The sequence below is a fragment of the Pleurodeles waltl genome, chromosome 6 (assembly GCF_031143425.1).
Source record: "Pleurodeles waltl isolate 20211129_DDA chromosome 6, aPleWal1.hap1.20221129, whole genome shotgun sequence".
NCBI lineage: Eukaryota > Metazoa > Chordata > Amphibia > Caudata > Salamandridae > Pleurodeles > Pleurodeles waltl.
Genome location: NC_090445.1, coordinates 439,869,254 through 439,885,100, shown reverse-complemented (window position 1 = coordinate 439,885,100; position 15,847 = coordinate 439,869,254). Strand labels below are relative to the sequence as shown.

The 15,847-nt window shown below is 46.2% G+C and overlaps 1 protein-coding gene across 8 annotated transcripts in view; it reads left to right on the top strand.

Moving 5' to 3' along the window:
• Positions 1 to 15,847, top strand: part of RBBP5 (RB binding protein 5, histone lysine methyltransferase complex subunit) — a 570,252-nt gene that overhangs the window by 167,790 nt on the left and 386,615 nt on the right. For all 8 annotated transcript variants that reach the window (XM_069238534.1, XM_069238530.1, XM_069238526.1 and 5 more), the window contains exons 8-9: positions 13,936 to 14,089; positions 14,168 to 14,239. In XM_069238534.1, the coding sequence (XP_069094635.1) occupies positions 13,936 to 14,089; positions 14,168 to 14,239 (226 nt within the window). The remainder of the gene's footprint in view (positions 1 to 13,935; positions 14,090 to 14,167; positions 14,240 to 15,847) is intronic.

The following is a 15,847-nucleotide window of genomic DNA, read 5'->3' as shown; positions in this document are numbered from 1 at the left end:
TCCCGTACCTAGACGATTGGTTAATCAAAACCAACACTCTAGAAAGGTGTTCACAACACACAAAGTATGTCATAGAAACCCTACACAAACTAGGTTTCTCAATCAACTACACAAAGTCACACCTTCTGCCGTGTCAAACACAGCAATACTTAGGGGCGACAATCAACACAGCAAAAGGGATTGCCACTCCAAGTCCACAAAGGGTTCAGGCATTTCACAATGTAATACAGGCCATGTATCCAAATCAAAAAATACAAGTCAAAAAGGTGATGAAACTCCTAGGCATGATGTCCTCATGCATAGCCATTGTCCCAAACGCAAGGTTGCACATGCAGCCCTTACAACAGTGCCTAGCATCACAGTGGTCACAGGCACAGGGTCAAATTCTAGATCTGGTGTTGGTAGACCGCCAAACATACACCTCGCTTCAATGGTGGAACAGTATAAATTTAAACCAAGGGCGGCCTTTCCAAGACCCAGTGCCACAATACGTAATAACAACAGATGCCTCCATGATAGGGTGGGGAGCACACCTCAATCAATACATCATCCAAGGACAATGGGACACTCACCAAAAACAGTTTCACATAAATCACTTAGAACTATTGGCAGTATTTCTAGCGCTGAAAGCATTTCAAGCCATAATAAGCTACAAACACATTCTTGTCAAAACAGACAACATGACAACGATGTATTACCTGAACAAACAGGGAGGCACACACTCAACACAGTTGTGTCTCCTGGCACAGAAAATATGGCATTGGGCGATTCACAACCACATTCGCCTAATAGCACAATTTATTCCAGGAATTCAGAACCAGCTAGCGGACAATCTTTCTCGGGATCACCAACAGATCCACGAATGGGAGATTCACCCCCAAATACTGAATACTTACTTCCAGAGTTGGGGAACGCCACAAATAGATCTATTTGCAACAAAGGAAAACGGAAAATGCCAAAACTTTGCATCCAGGTACCCACAAGATCAGTCTCGGGGCAATGCGTTATGGATGAGTTGGTCAGGGATATTTGCTTACGCTTTTCCCCCTCTCCCACTCCTTCCATATCTAGTAAACAAGCTGAGTCAAAACAAACTCAAACTCATAATAATAGCACCGACATGGGCAAGGCAACCTTGGTACACAACACTACTAGACCTCTCAGTAGTGCCTCATGTCAAACTACCAAACATACCAGATCTGTTAACGCAACACACACAACAGATCAGACACCCAAATCCAGCATCGCTGAATCTAGCAATCTGGCACCTGAAGTCCTACAGTTCGGACATTTAGACCTTACACAGGAATGTATGGAGGTCATAAAACAAGCTAGGAAGCCTACCACTAGACATGGCTATGCAAATAAGTGGAAAAGATTTGTCTATTACTGCCACAATAATCAAATTCAACCCTTACACGCATCTGGCAAAGACATCGTAGGATACTTACTACATTTGCAAAAATCAAAGCTAGCTTTTTCTTCCATTAAAATACATCTTACAGCAATTTCAGCTTACCTGCAAATTACGCACTCAACTTCTCTATTTAGAATACCAGTCATAAAAGCATTTATGGAAGGTCTAAAGAGAATTATACCACCAAGAACACCACCAGTTCCTTCATGGAACCTCAACATTGTCTTAACACGACTCATGGGTCCACCTTTTGAGCCCATGCACTCTTGTGAAATGCAATACTTAACATGGAAAGTTGCATTTTTAATTGCCATCACATCTTTAAGAAGAGTAAGTGAGATTCAAGCATTTACCGTACAAGAACCATTTATTCAGATACACAAGCATAAGGTGGTTCTACGAACAAATCCTAAGTTTTTACCAAAAGTCATATCACCGTTCCACTTAAATCAAACAGTAGAATTACCAGTGTTCTTCCCACAGCCAGACTCTGTAGCTGAAAGAGCACTACATACATTGGACATCAAAAGAGCGTTAATGTACTACATTGACAGAACAAAACTAATTCGAAAAACAAAACAATTATTTATTGCTTTCCAAAAACCTCATACAGGAAATCCAATTTCTAAGCAAGGCATTGCTAGATGGATAGTTAAATGCATTCAAACCTGTTATCTTAAAGCTAAAAGAGAACTGCCTATTACACCAAAGGCACACTCAACTAGAAAGAAAGGTGCTACCATGGCCTTTCTAGGAAATATACCCATGACAGAAATGTGTAAGGCAGCTACATGGTCTACGCCTCATACATTTACCAAACACTACTGTGTAGACGTGCTAACAACACAGCAAGCCACAGTAGGCCAAGCAGTACTACGAACATTGTTTCAGACAACTTCAACTCCTACAGGCTGAAGCACCGCTTTTGGGGAGATAACTGCTTACTAGTCGATGCACAGCATGTGTATCTGCAGCTACACATGCCACCGAACGGAAAATGTCACTTACCCAGTGTACATCTGTTCGTGGCATTAGTCGCTGCAGATTCACATGCGCCCACCCGCCTCCCCGGGAGCCTGTAGCCGTTTAGAAGTTGATCTTGAACATCTGTATATTTGTAAATATATATATTACTTTAAACTACATTATGTACATACGTATTCACTCCATTGCATGGGCACTATTATACAACTCCTACCTCACCCTCTGCGGGGGAAAACAATCTAAGATGGAGTCGACGCCCATGCGCAATGGAGCCGAAATGGGAGGAGTCCCTCGATCTCGTGACTCGAAAAGACTTCTTCGAAGAAAAACAACTTGTAACACTCCGAGCCCAACACCAGATGGCGGGATGTGCACAGCATGTGAATCTGCAGCAACTAATGCCACGAACAGATGTACACTGGGTAAGTGACATTTTCCATATAAATGTATATTTGCATGGACATCTTATTTACTTACTACACATAGTTGTTTCACTCTATCACCCCTTCCTATACCCTTCTGCGGGAAAACAATCTAACAAAGGAGTCGATGCCCATGCGCACTATCACCAAGAGGAAGAGCCACTCAATCTTGTGACTCAAAAACATTCTTCGAAGAAAAACGACTTGTAACACTCAAAGTCCAACACTAGACGGTGGACGTATGCAAAGCATATGAATCTACAGCACTACATGCCACGAAAAGATGTCTACTGGCTAAGTAATATTTTCCTTTTCAAAACAGTTTTGGCATTTTACTAGGACATAGCCTATTTTTCGTGCTTTCAGCCTCCTTCCAGTTAGTGGTAGAAATGGGTTTGAAACCAGTGGTAGATCCTGGAAAGCTAGACGTTTCTGAAAAGTAGACAAAATTCTTAATTCGACAAGGGGTCATTTGTGTAGATTCTTCAAGGCTTTCCTATAGAAAGTAATAGTTGAAATAAAAACAAAATTGAGTTGAAACAAAAATCCATTTGTGGCTATGTTTACATCTGTAACTTCTAGCTGTGGCAGATATTCGAAAGCAACATACTTTAGCGTCCTCTGGACCCTTTTGGTTGTGGTGATATGTAGGGCTTGGGGGCTCACAAAGAGCCCTACGTTTCCAGAGCCAATAACTGACCTGCACCTTGCAATGTTTTTTCATTGTGTACAGGGTATGTAGTAATTCGGAGAATATAAAGAGTCAAAAATAGGTATCAAGGAAACATATGTATTTCTGAAATGGGCACAAGATATGGAGTTCAGAAGCAGTGGTTATTTGCACATTTCTGAATTCAGGGAATACCCATACTAGCATGTGAATTAGAGGGTGTAGGAGGCTGGCCAGTGTGTGGTGGACACCTATGGTGTTACACCTAACACTGGGTCCAGGCAACCCTTATTAGGTGGTGTTACAGTGTCTAGGTAGCCAGGGCTCTCTAGTGGTAGCTGTGGTGAGCAGCCAAGACTTAACTGGGAGGAGTGTGAAGCATTTACAATGCCACAGTAGTCACACAGTAATTTATCACGCATGAAAGGAACTGCACAGTGTTGCAAAAGATAAAGGTACTGTATCACAAGGACACCAAACTAGATTTGAATAGGCAAAACCCCCTTCTGGAGGTAAGTACACACAAAATATACACAGGTAATTATTAGGAAATAGCACAAAATAGCAAGGGCCCTATCGGGGGCCAACCCATATACTAGAAAAGTGGAATGCGAGAATGGCTCAATGGCTCCCCCACCAGAGGATATGGAGCCAAGGGCTGGGAGAGAGTGGAACCCCAAGAGGTAAGTATCTAGAAGACCCCTAGCGACCAGGAGAGCAGAGGTAAGTTACCTAGTCATCCAATAGGCTATCATTGGGACACGTAAATGGAATATTACAAAAGCAGGACCAGGTCGGTGGAACCCAATGATGAATTATGGATGAAGAGGACCTGCAAAAGAAGGGGACAGGGTCCAGTCCAGGTGGGGCTGTAGACAATGCCCACCTTTCTGTGTGTGAAGATCTGGGTAGACGGTGGTGGATGAAGTCCAGCTGTGGAGTCCAGGAGCTGCAAAGAAGTCCCTGAAGTCACCTAGAAGCTGTCCCTTGCCGGTCTGCAGATGGGTCAGTGTTCCAGAGAACCACCAAGAAGCACAAGCAAATGCAACAGGAGCTGCTGGGGATTTGCAGCGCTGAAGAGGACCAGCAAAGTCCTGGGGACTTGACCCTTGGAGGGGGGTCTGGGCTGAGCCTTAGGAGACAGGAAAACCAGCAGAACCAGTTGGAGCCCCCACGAACAACCCACTGGAAGTAGGAACAGTAAGTCTCAGTGAGGTGCAGGCAACACACCTGGAGAGGAGTCCTATGTCGCTGGAGCAGCAGATAGGAGTCTGTCCTTGCAGAGGAAGAGTGCTGGGGGCCGGGGCTACTTGGAGCCTGAAGATCCCTCAGAGCAGGAGTCAACAAGCTGCAACAGTCGCAGTGCACAGGGCTTCTGTCTTGGAGGAAGAGGCAAGAGCTCACTGTCTCCCAAGTTGGACTGAAGTCAGAGAGGAGCCTGATGACCCCTCAGAACCACCACCTGTGTTGGAGAATCTTCGCAGGTGCAGAGGACAGCAGATCTCAGCAGCCAGACGTCATTGCCTTTGGTGCCTGCAAATGCAGGGGAGTGACTCCTTCACTCCAAGAGAGATTCCTTTTTGCTTATTTGGTGCAGCTGAAGTCCTGCTGACACCAGAGGATGCACAGATATGGAAATGTTGCAAGTTGCTGACAGGAGCCGCAGAAACAATGTTGCAAGGAGAGGTTGTCTCAGTGTTGCAGTCTTGTTCGCTTGCTGTAAAGTCCAGCAGCGGTTCAGGTGGCCCGAGCAGAATTGGTCATTGTAGAAGAGTCCTGGTGGAGTCTTGCACGCTGAATCTGGGGACCCACCCGCAAGGAAGTCCCTAAATAGCCAAAAAGGGGCTTGGTCACTTTGCAAGGTGACCACCTATCACAGGGAGTCACTGACGTCATCTGCCTAACCTGACCAGTCAGATGCTCCCTGGGGCCTCTGCCCATCTTGTTTTCAAGATGACAGAATCAAGAGGCAACCTGGAGGAGCTGTGGGCACCACCCCTGGGGTGGTGATGGGCAGGGGAGTTGTCTCTCCCCTTTTCTTTGTGCAGTTTTGCACAAGAGCAGGGACCGGGGGTGGGGGGTAGTGAAAACCGGATTATGCAAGGAGGGCACCAAATGTGCCCTTCAAAGCAAACCGGTGGTGTGGGGAGGCTACCGCTCCCCAGCCTTGTAACACCTATTTCCAAGGGAGAGGAGATTGCACCCCTATCCCACATAAAATCCTTTATTCTGCCTTCCCCTGCTTGAGCTGTTCAAGCAGAAGGAGGGCATAATCCTATCTGAGGGGTTGCAGCAGCGTGCACTGCTCGCTGACCTTGAAAGACTGGTAGGTGCAATATTCGAGGGTCCTCTAATGAGCCCCTGAAGTGCATGGAATCATGCCACCAATACTGGCATCAGTATTGGGGTATGATTCCAACATGTTTGATACCAAACATGCCTGGGTTTGGAGTTACCATTATGGAGCTGGACCATAGGTAGTGACCTTTGGCCAGTACATACCTAAAATGGCTTCCCCGCAATTACAAAGTCCATGGAATTGGGACTGGAGTTTGTAGGGGCACCTCTGATCCTGCAGGTGTGCCTACACACAGATACTTGCACCCTGCCCTCTGGGCTAGAAGGGCCTGCCATAGGGGTGACTTATAGTGACCTGTCGTGAAAGGGCACATGTACCTTTTCATGCAGGTTGCAATGGCAGGCCTGCAGACACATTTTGCGTGGGCTCCCATGGGTGGCATAATACATGCTGCAGCCCATGGGGGACCCCTGGTGTATCAATGGTGTACCAATGCACTGGGTACCTAAGTACCATATACTAGGGACTTGCAGGGATACACCAGTATGGCAATTGTGGGATGTAAAGGATACGAAGACAACCATATTTAGAGGAGAGAGCACACTTACTTGTGTCCTGGTTAGCATGATCCCAGTGGAAACAGTCTATGCCAACTGGCAAAAAAACGTGGATAAGCATGCCAGAAAGAGGGACTTTCCTACAGAGGGCATTTCTCAAAATGGCTTCTTTCTTGCGCACTGTCATACATTTGGAAGGCACAAATGCAGTGAAAGACAATTAATAATACTTGTTCTACCATTCTGTGTTCCCTTACGTCTCCCAATACAAATGGTACATCATTTTTGTTGGTAGGCCTAGCTCCTGCGACCGGAAACAATGCACAACGCATTGTGGAAACAGCACTTTTTTCCACCAAAAACAGACCATTTGTTTTTTCTTCTTTAATTTTTTGGCTATGTGCCTAGCTGTGATTTGGGCTCTATCTCAGCCAGCACCTAGAGAAACCTAGTAAACTTGTGCATTTCTGAAAACTAGATACCTAGGGGAATCCTGGATGTGGGGGACTTGTGGGGCTCACACCAGGCTCTGTTACCTAGAATTTCTTGCAAACTTCATAAATTGTCTTTTAAAAAAAATAAAAAATCCTCACATTTTTTTTATGGAAAGTTCTGGAATCTGAGGGGTTGCCACAAATCTACCATCCAGCATTCCCCTTGGTCTCCCGATTAAAAATGATGGCTGATTTGAGCAGGTGGGCCAAATGCCTGCGACAGGGAAGGGCCAAAATGTGTAGAAATTGAGGGTGAACAAAAGCGGGTCAGAAAGGGCAGTTTTTTTCCCCATGCTTTGACTCTGCTTTGGGCATCCACACAAGTTGGACAGAGTTTTTATCAGTTCAGATGGTTAAATACTGGGTGGTAGGAATTTTGTGGATTTCTGTGAATTCCAGAAGTTTCCATTACAGAAATGTAGGGAAAATGCTCGATTTCAGACAAAGTTGGAGGTTTGCAGGGCATTGGGGGTAAGAAAAGGGTGTGGGGTGCATATGAAGCACACCACTTCGAACTCCCCCAGATGTTTAGTTTTCAGAAGTGTCTGAGTCTGGTAGGTTTTTCCAGGTGGCAGTGTACCGAAGTCCAAAAAGTGCAGCCGCCACCATTACAAGTGGGACGATATTGGTCCATATGTAAAATCAACTCCCAAAAGAGTCAAATGTCCTATTGCATGCCATTGGTAGAAGATGCTTTAGTCTGCAGGGGGCAGAAAAACTGTTGCTCCCTTCAGTTGGGATGGGGGCATAACCATGCCCACCCCTCTTTCTTATTTTTTTTTTTTAATTCCCTGGCATCTAGTGGGCTGTCTGCCCCCAGTGGGCTGATTAGGGGGTAGCAAAAAGACTGTGTCCCCATTTATTTTGGGTGGGGGAATGACCATGCCCAATGGGGGGGCAGAAACACTTTAGTGCTAATTTATGTGGCCATGCCAATGGTGGGCAGCCCCAACCTCTCTTTTATGAGAAGAGAAAAAAGACCCTGGTGTCTGGGGGACAGAAAGGCTGTGCCTATTTTTAGGGGGATCTGGGCATTGGTGTGTCCTTTCTGGGCAGCCCCCACCCCTAGACCTTTAAAAAAAAAAAAAATCCTTGGTGCATTGTGGGCTTTCGATTGGGGGTAATTACACTAAGACTGCCTATTTTTAGGGAGGGTGAAGGTATTTCCTTGCCAATTCTAGGCAGCCCTACCCTTCACTAAATAATAAAATAAAAAATGTCCCTGGTGGCTGGTGGGCTTGCTGCTCATCCCGAGGGCAGATTAGGGCTATAGACCCCTCTAGACTGTACCATTAAATTAAAAAAAAAATGAAGTGGAAGCAAATGCCTTTTCCCATGAGGCTGCTCCCCTCCCTGGTGGCCTAGTGGAGTGAATCCCTGCTTGGAGATCGCCCTCCTGAGGCTATCCCCCAGCACAGATCCACTAGAGAAAGTTACCTTTGGAAAGGGGAGATTCTCCCCTTTCCAACTGTACCTCTCCTATTGAAATTTGTTCTTAGGGGGCTGAGAGATGTCCCTGAGCAGTGAAGAAAATGAAAGCAAATGAGCCGATTGGCTTATTTTACTTTAATTTACCCCTTTAAGGACGTCAGCATGCATGACACGCCAATAGTCATTACAGCTAGAGGATATTTTTAGCCTTCGTTGCAGGGGAAGCTCTTCCCCAGCAACAAAGGTTAAAAATATCGAAATGAAATCCCTCTGGTACTGGCACCAGAGGGATTTCAAGTACCATGTCCATGGACGGCGGGGAGTCGTCCGCACATGAGCACTGCGCTGTCTGATGGATCCCGGCCGTCCGACGCACACAGAGGGTTAAGTTGATAATCAAAACCAAATACAATTATCTTGGTTGTTAAAGTAATATCTAAATTCAATAAGTTGGACACCACTCCTGCCACTTTCGTCTAATTCTCTGTCGAGCATCACATTATGCAGTTGATCATCCTCTTCCTCATTGCATCTACAACATCTAGAATTTTCACGTAACAATTTCTATGGTGTATAATGGGTCTTATCAAGATCTTAAATTGTTGCAGTAGAAGACTCACTAATCGAAATGTCAAAACCCATTGTTAATGATTTGATGACATTAACTACTGATTTATGGTTTATATGACTACTTTTGTGAGATAACTTATAAATAATCTTCAGCCTGATCAAAGAATGTATTATTAAAGTGTCTGATTTAGAATTTGCCATTCATATTATCTTTTTCTTTTACAATACGTCCAGAAGTACCATTTTGTCAATGCAAATATTTGACAAATTTCCAGGGAAATAGCCGCGTATCTGCAGGTACATAAATTCAAATTTTGCAAATCAAAAAATAGTATTAAACACTTTTAAAGAATAGTTTCCCAACTGTAATGAGTCAAAGTTTAGCCCAATGTTTTAGGTTTAAGATCTCTTTTATTGATTTTATAAAGGTAAGAACAGTACAACTTCTACCACCTACAAACATCGGCCGGTGGGGGAACAGGTGGCGGTGGGAGAGTAAAGAGGGGCACACCACTTACAGTAGAATAGTTACATCACTCAGTGGGCGTATGTAGGGAAATGCCTCCCTTGGCATGGTTACCCCCTAACTTTTTGCCTTTTGTTGATGTCAATTATGATTGAAAGTGTGCTGGGACCCTGCTTACCAGGCCCCAGCACCAGTGTTCTTTCCCTAAACTGTGCCTTTGTTCCCACAATTGCCACAGCCCTGGCACACAGATAAGTCCCTTGTAACTGGTACCCCTCGTATTAAGGGCCCTGTGGCCAGGGAAGGTCTTTAAGGGCTGCAGCATGTACTATTCCACCCTGGAGAGCCCTCACTCAGCACATGCACACTGCCTCACAGCTTGTGTGTGCTGGTGGGGAGAAAAGGACTAAGTCTACATGGCATTCCCCTCAGAGTGCCATGCCCTTAACCCACTGCCTGTGGCATAGGTAAGTCACCCCTCTAGCAGGCCTTACAGCCCTAAGGCAGGGTGCACTATACCCCAGGTGAGGGCCTAGTTGCATGAGCACTATGCCCCTACAGTGTCTAAGCCAATTCTTAGACATAGTAAGTGCAGGGTAGCCATAACAGCTATATGGTCTGGGAGTCTGTCAAATATGAAGTCCACAGTTCCATAATGGCTACACTGAAATCTGGGAAGTTTGGTATCAAACTTATCAGCACAAATGCACACTGATGCCAGTGTGGGATTTATTGCAAAATGCACACAGAGAGCATCTTAGAGATGCCCCCTGCAAGCCAGTCCGACTCCTAGTGTTAGGCTGACCAGTTCCTGCCAGCCTGCCACAACCAGATGAGTTTCTGGCCCCATGGGGTGAGTGCCTTTGTCACTCTGTGGCCAGGAACAAAGCCTGTCCTGGGTGGAGGTGCTTCTCACCTCCCCCTGCAGGAACTGTAGCACCTGGGGGTGAGCCTCAGAAGCTCATGCCTGTTGTTACAGCGCCCCGGAGCATCCCAGCTAGTGGAGATGCCCGACCTTCCGGACACAGCCCCCACTTTTGGCGGCAAGAGGAGATAATGAGAAAAACAAGGAGGAGTCACCTACCAATCAGGACAGCCCATAAAGTGTCCCGATCTAAGGTGACCCCCCACCTTAAGAAATCCTCTGTCTTGCTTTTGGAGGATTCCCCCAACAGGAATAGGGATGTTTCCCCCTCCCCTCAGGGAGGAGGCACAAAGAGGGTGTGGCCACCCTCCAGGACAGTAGCCATTGGCTACCCCCCCCGACCTAAACACACCCCTAAATTGAGTATTTTGGGGTGAACCTGCACCAAGGCAATGAGATTACTGCAACCTGAAGAAAGAAGGACTGCTGACCTGAAAGCCCCGCAGAGACGACTGAGACACCAACTGACTTGGCCCCAGCCCTACTGGCCTGTCTCCAGACTCAAAGAACATGCACAGTGACGCATCCAATGGGACCAGCGACCTCTGAGGACTCAGAGGACTGCCCTGCACCTAAAGGACCAAGAACCTCCTGAGGACAGCGGCTCTGTCCAAAACTGCAACCAAGAAACCATCTTTAAAGAGACTCCAGCCTCACTCCAGAAGTGTGAATCTTCAACCTCTGCACCCGACGCCCCCGGCTCGTGTCCAGAAGAACCAACACCGCAGAGAGGACCCCCAGGCACCTCCAACAATGTGGACACCCTGAGTCGACCTCCCTGCACCCCACAGTGACGCCTGCAGAGAGGATCCAGAGGCACCCCCTGACTGTGACTGCCCGGTAACAAATGAACCCGAAGCCTGGGAGAAGCACTGCACTCGCAGCCCCCAGGACCGAGAGGAACCAACCACTGGTGCTGGAGTGACCAGCAGGCGGCCCTCATCTAGCCCAGTCGGTGGCTGGCCCGAGAAGCCCCCCTGTGCCCTGCTTGCATCGCCAGAGTGACCCCGGGTCCCTCCATTGATTTCAACACAAAACCTGACGCCTTGTTTGAACACTGCACCCAGCGGCCCCTGTGTCACTGAGGGTGTATTTTGTGTGCCTGTTTGAAACGCCCCCCCCCCCCCATGCTCTACAAACCCCTCCTGGTCTGCTCCCTGAGGACGCAGGTGCTTACCTGCTAGCAGACTGGAACTAGAGCACCCCTGTTCTCCATAGGCGCCTTAGTTATTTGGGCCCTACTTTGACCTCTGCTCCTGGCCGGCCCTGTGTTGCTGGTGCTGGGTGTTTGGGGTTGACTTGAACCCCCAGCGGTGGGCTGCCCATGCCCAGGAGACTGAACTTGTAAGTCCACGTTTAAAATAGCATATTGCCATTTTTGCCAAAACTTTGTACATTACTGTTTTAATTCAAAGTTACATACTTACCTGTGTAAAGTACCTTACAATTTATGTGCTTACCTAAGTTCTGAATCCTGTAGTTCTAAAATAAATTAAGAAAATAATATTTTTCTATATAAAAACCTATTGGAGTTAAGTCTTTGAGTGTGTTCTCTCATGTATTGCCTGTGTGTGTACAACAAGTGCTTAACACTACCCTCTGATAAGCCTCGACCACACTACCACAAAATAGAGAATTAGTATTATCTGTTATTGCCACTATCAACCTCTGAGGGGAACCCTTGGACTCTGTGCACACTGTCTCTCCCTTTGAGATAGTATGTACAGAGCCAACTTCCTACAGTGCCTCGCCTCATCATCAGTCCGTCGGGAGTTCGACCACTACACCCATGGGTCGGAGCTCCACCAACCGGTTGGTTCAGGCTGTAGTCTTTTTGCCTATACCGTCTCGCTGACTGCTCGCTGAGATTGTCCAATGAATTTCATCTTAGGAGCAGGAGGAGTTCCCACTCAGAGAGCCTGTTTATTTCAATGGTCTGAGTCCGCTTTTGATACTCTGTCTCAGATGTGTAGACTTCTGAGCAGTTTGGCCTCTCCTTTTGGCTCTCAGCTGATGTAGATTTGTGCGGTTTATGCCATCGGGTCTGTGATTTCGGGCGTCCCCCATCTGGTCCTAGCGGTGATACCTGTGAAGCTGAATGCTGGGCCTGGTCTTCAAGGTGTGGCGGCATCCTGTCTAGGCTCTGCACCTCTTCCAGTGTACAGATGCTACGAGTTTCATTTTGGCAGGTAAAATGGAGTCGAAAGGGGGGGCCCCCATTTATACCTAATACCTTTCTCTCTGAGGAGGTCTGTCACAGGCTGGAGCGCTCTATGCCGTTGCAGCATTAGCATTGATAGGTCCTGAAACAAGGCGATCCAATGGCCCTCAAACTCAATTGAAGCTGTATTGCGGACAGCTGCCATTATAGCCTCTTGCTGTTTAAAATAATGTAGACAGGTTACTATGTCCTGAGCCTGGCCCGGTGTGCGAGCAGGACGGCCAGCTCTATGTGTTCTGTCAAGCACAATGTTCTGCTCTTTCAGTGCTGGAGCCACGTGGCGAAAAGGAGGCACCATGAAATCCTCCAAGGTCCCTGTCACTACCTATGCTGGTACTCCTTTTATTCGGATGTTAGAGCTACGCAATCTGTTCTCTAGGTCCTCTAGTTGATACTGCAATTTTTGGTTCTTGTGTTGTAGGGTGAGGAGTTCTCTCCTGTGACAGTCCAGTTCCTTCTCTTGCGCATCGTGGTTCTGTTCCAGCGTATCCACACGCCGCCCTGGGTCGACCACCTCTCTCTTCAATTCTTTAATATCCGCTGCTACTTCCTGCTTCGGTGTAGCGAAATCTTCACTGAGAGACCCAAAGAGTTGTTCCATGAATGCTCTTGTCAGTGGTGCTCCATCACCCTCCTAGGGCCCTGTCCCCGCTGCCTCCCCACCCTCTATCTCCGGGACCTCAGACTGTGCCGCTTTTTTGGCAGGGGTTTTATTGAAGAGGTCTTTAAGAGAACCTTCCTTCTTGCTGGGTCTCTGGAACGCCATTCATGGTAATCTGCGTCACGTAACGGCTCTATCTGGACCACCGTCCCTCTGTTGCCTCAGGCCACTCGTCGCTCTGGAGTCCTGTTTGTACTGATGTCTTTGGTAGCTTGCGATTCCGTGGGTGAGCGGCCCAAGGCAATGTGCTTTTTTCAAATATGCAATGGCGGCCCCAGCGCGTGGGGCGATCAGGACAGGCACGCCACCACACCAGCCTCAGTTGGTTCCCATCTAGCTCCACCCGGGTCCCCGCTCCCGAATTGCCATCTTCTTCCTTTCTGGATTGTACTGGTTCCCCGGGCCAGCAGGCCCCGCTCACCTCCACTCTGCACGGCAGGCAGTCCAGCCTGGGCTCCTCACCTGCTCCTTTTCATATCCTGTGTCTTCCATGCGTTCACGCCGGCACTCCCACCACGGCAACCAGGAATGCTATCTTCCTGCTGCACTTCCTGATCCCACAAACAGATTAGTATTATTCTGTTATTTATAACTTCTGGACAACATTCACACACACTCTGCACTCTTTGTCTGTGGTGCAGCGCACAAGAAAGATGAACACTATTTGGCTTAAAGTGCATTTATAGAACCCTGTTCAGTTGACCATCAAATACATCCAAATATACTGTAAAATCAGCCAGAGCTGTGGTTTGCTAGTAATATTAATGTGAATATTTTATAGAAAGCACTGTAGTTGAATTCATCACTTCTCTTGCCAGGACACCCTGGAAGAAATGCTGCTTTTCTGGGGATGGGGAGTACATTGTGGCGGGGTCAGCGCGCCAGCATGCCCTCTACATCTGGGAGAAGAGCATCGGGAACCTGGTGAAGATCTTGCATGGCACACGTGGGGAACTGCTTCTAGATGTAGCAGTGAGTAATATTCATATTATTTCATATTGCATGCAGACAAACATACTATTCACTCACTCTACTTCTCCTTTACCCCAGTGGCATCCTGTTCGGCCAATTATTGCTTCCATTTCCAGTGGTGTGGTGTCTATCTGGGCTCAAAATCAAGTGGTAAGTAATCATCCCTACTGTATATACAAATCGTATCTATTTTTTTTTCCTGATATCAAAGTATGGTATTAAAATCAATTCTGTAAACTATTCAGGAGTAGAGCAGCTCAGTTTCTGCTCATTTATCGTGTTATGGGTTACCAACTTGTGGTCAAGGTATTTTTGCTGGAAGTTGATTGTGCCGGTTTTGAGTTAAAGTTTACTTCAATCTCCAAAATACATCATTTACAAAATATCAATTCTAGCTGTATTTCTCCTTTGGTTGGGGGCTAACATTGTGAAACCATTTAAAGATATCAATAAACATTTGCCGATTGTTAAATGGAGAGAGAGGTGGCTGTTCGACAGTAGGAGACCCCTACCTGAATAAACTGTTTCTCACATATGAACAAGATTCTACTTAGCCTAGATTGTCATGTTCCCAGAGGAATATCCGATAATGGAAGTATTGACTAGTACTCTTACTGTGGTGGGATGGAGATGATAAATTACTAATTTATATATGGACTTAGTAAACAACAGAAGCAGACATACAGAGCTTGCATGAGGTAGATGGACATTGGAGAGCCCAGAGTATTTAACTGACACAGACTGGAGTAAAGCCTCTGAATTGGTTAAACGTGTTTCCCATAACTCACCTTTTAAATTAATACAATTCCATTATTTAGACAGAATGTATTGCACACCACAAAAAACTGTAAGGATCTATTCATGTATTATCCTCAGCTTCTCAGAGATATAGTGCCATAGGAGCAGACTTTCTTCACATGGTCTGAATGTGCCATGGATGGCAGAATTCTGGGCAAAAGTGGTGGTAGACCTACAGACGATGACTAATGCACTCCCCACTAAATCTATCAAACTTTTATTAGGCATATTCCCTGAAAAGCAGAAATATAAGATGAAAAATAGCATTAGCCAAAACACCTATAGCAATCCTTTGGGTGTGCCCTAAGGTCCCGGAATATTAAATGTGGAAAAAGGTTCTAACTGAATGAGCTAATGAAGATGAGCAACATGTGAAAATCATAAGGAGCGATGAAAAAGTGACAGAGGGTTTAGCAGAGTGGGCAGAGATGCTCACAAAACTGACAGACTCCCCGACAATAAGCCACCTTGAATAAAGTAAATATTTGTTGATGAAAAAGTTAAAATGCAGTAAAATACATGGCAGTTGGATACTGCGTGAAGTAACTGGACAAAATAGATGGATGGAAATAGAAAATAACTGTATGTACTGGTATAATCAATGTTGTTTTTAAAAATGCAATTACGTTTATTTTAAATAGAAAATGCTGGAATGGAGGCCATTTTAATTTACAGTGGTTCAGAAATGTGACACAGGCATTAAACGCATCACCATTTTGTGGGATCTATATATCCAGAGTTGAGTCCTAGGAATACAAACTGCAACTCACCGATGAGACCCAATAGGGAAATAGAGATTTTGATGCATCTACTTTTAGTTTTATGGGACATGGATCATATTTATCAAGGAGTTGCGTCACTCTTGCACCTTGTAACGGGGTACAGGAGTGAGGCAATTCTTAAGGTAGATTTATCTAGCCACACCAGTCCACCTTTTTTTTTGGTTTTGCCTGGTTTGAT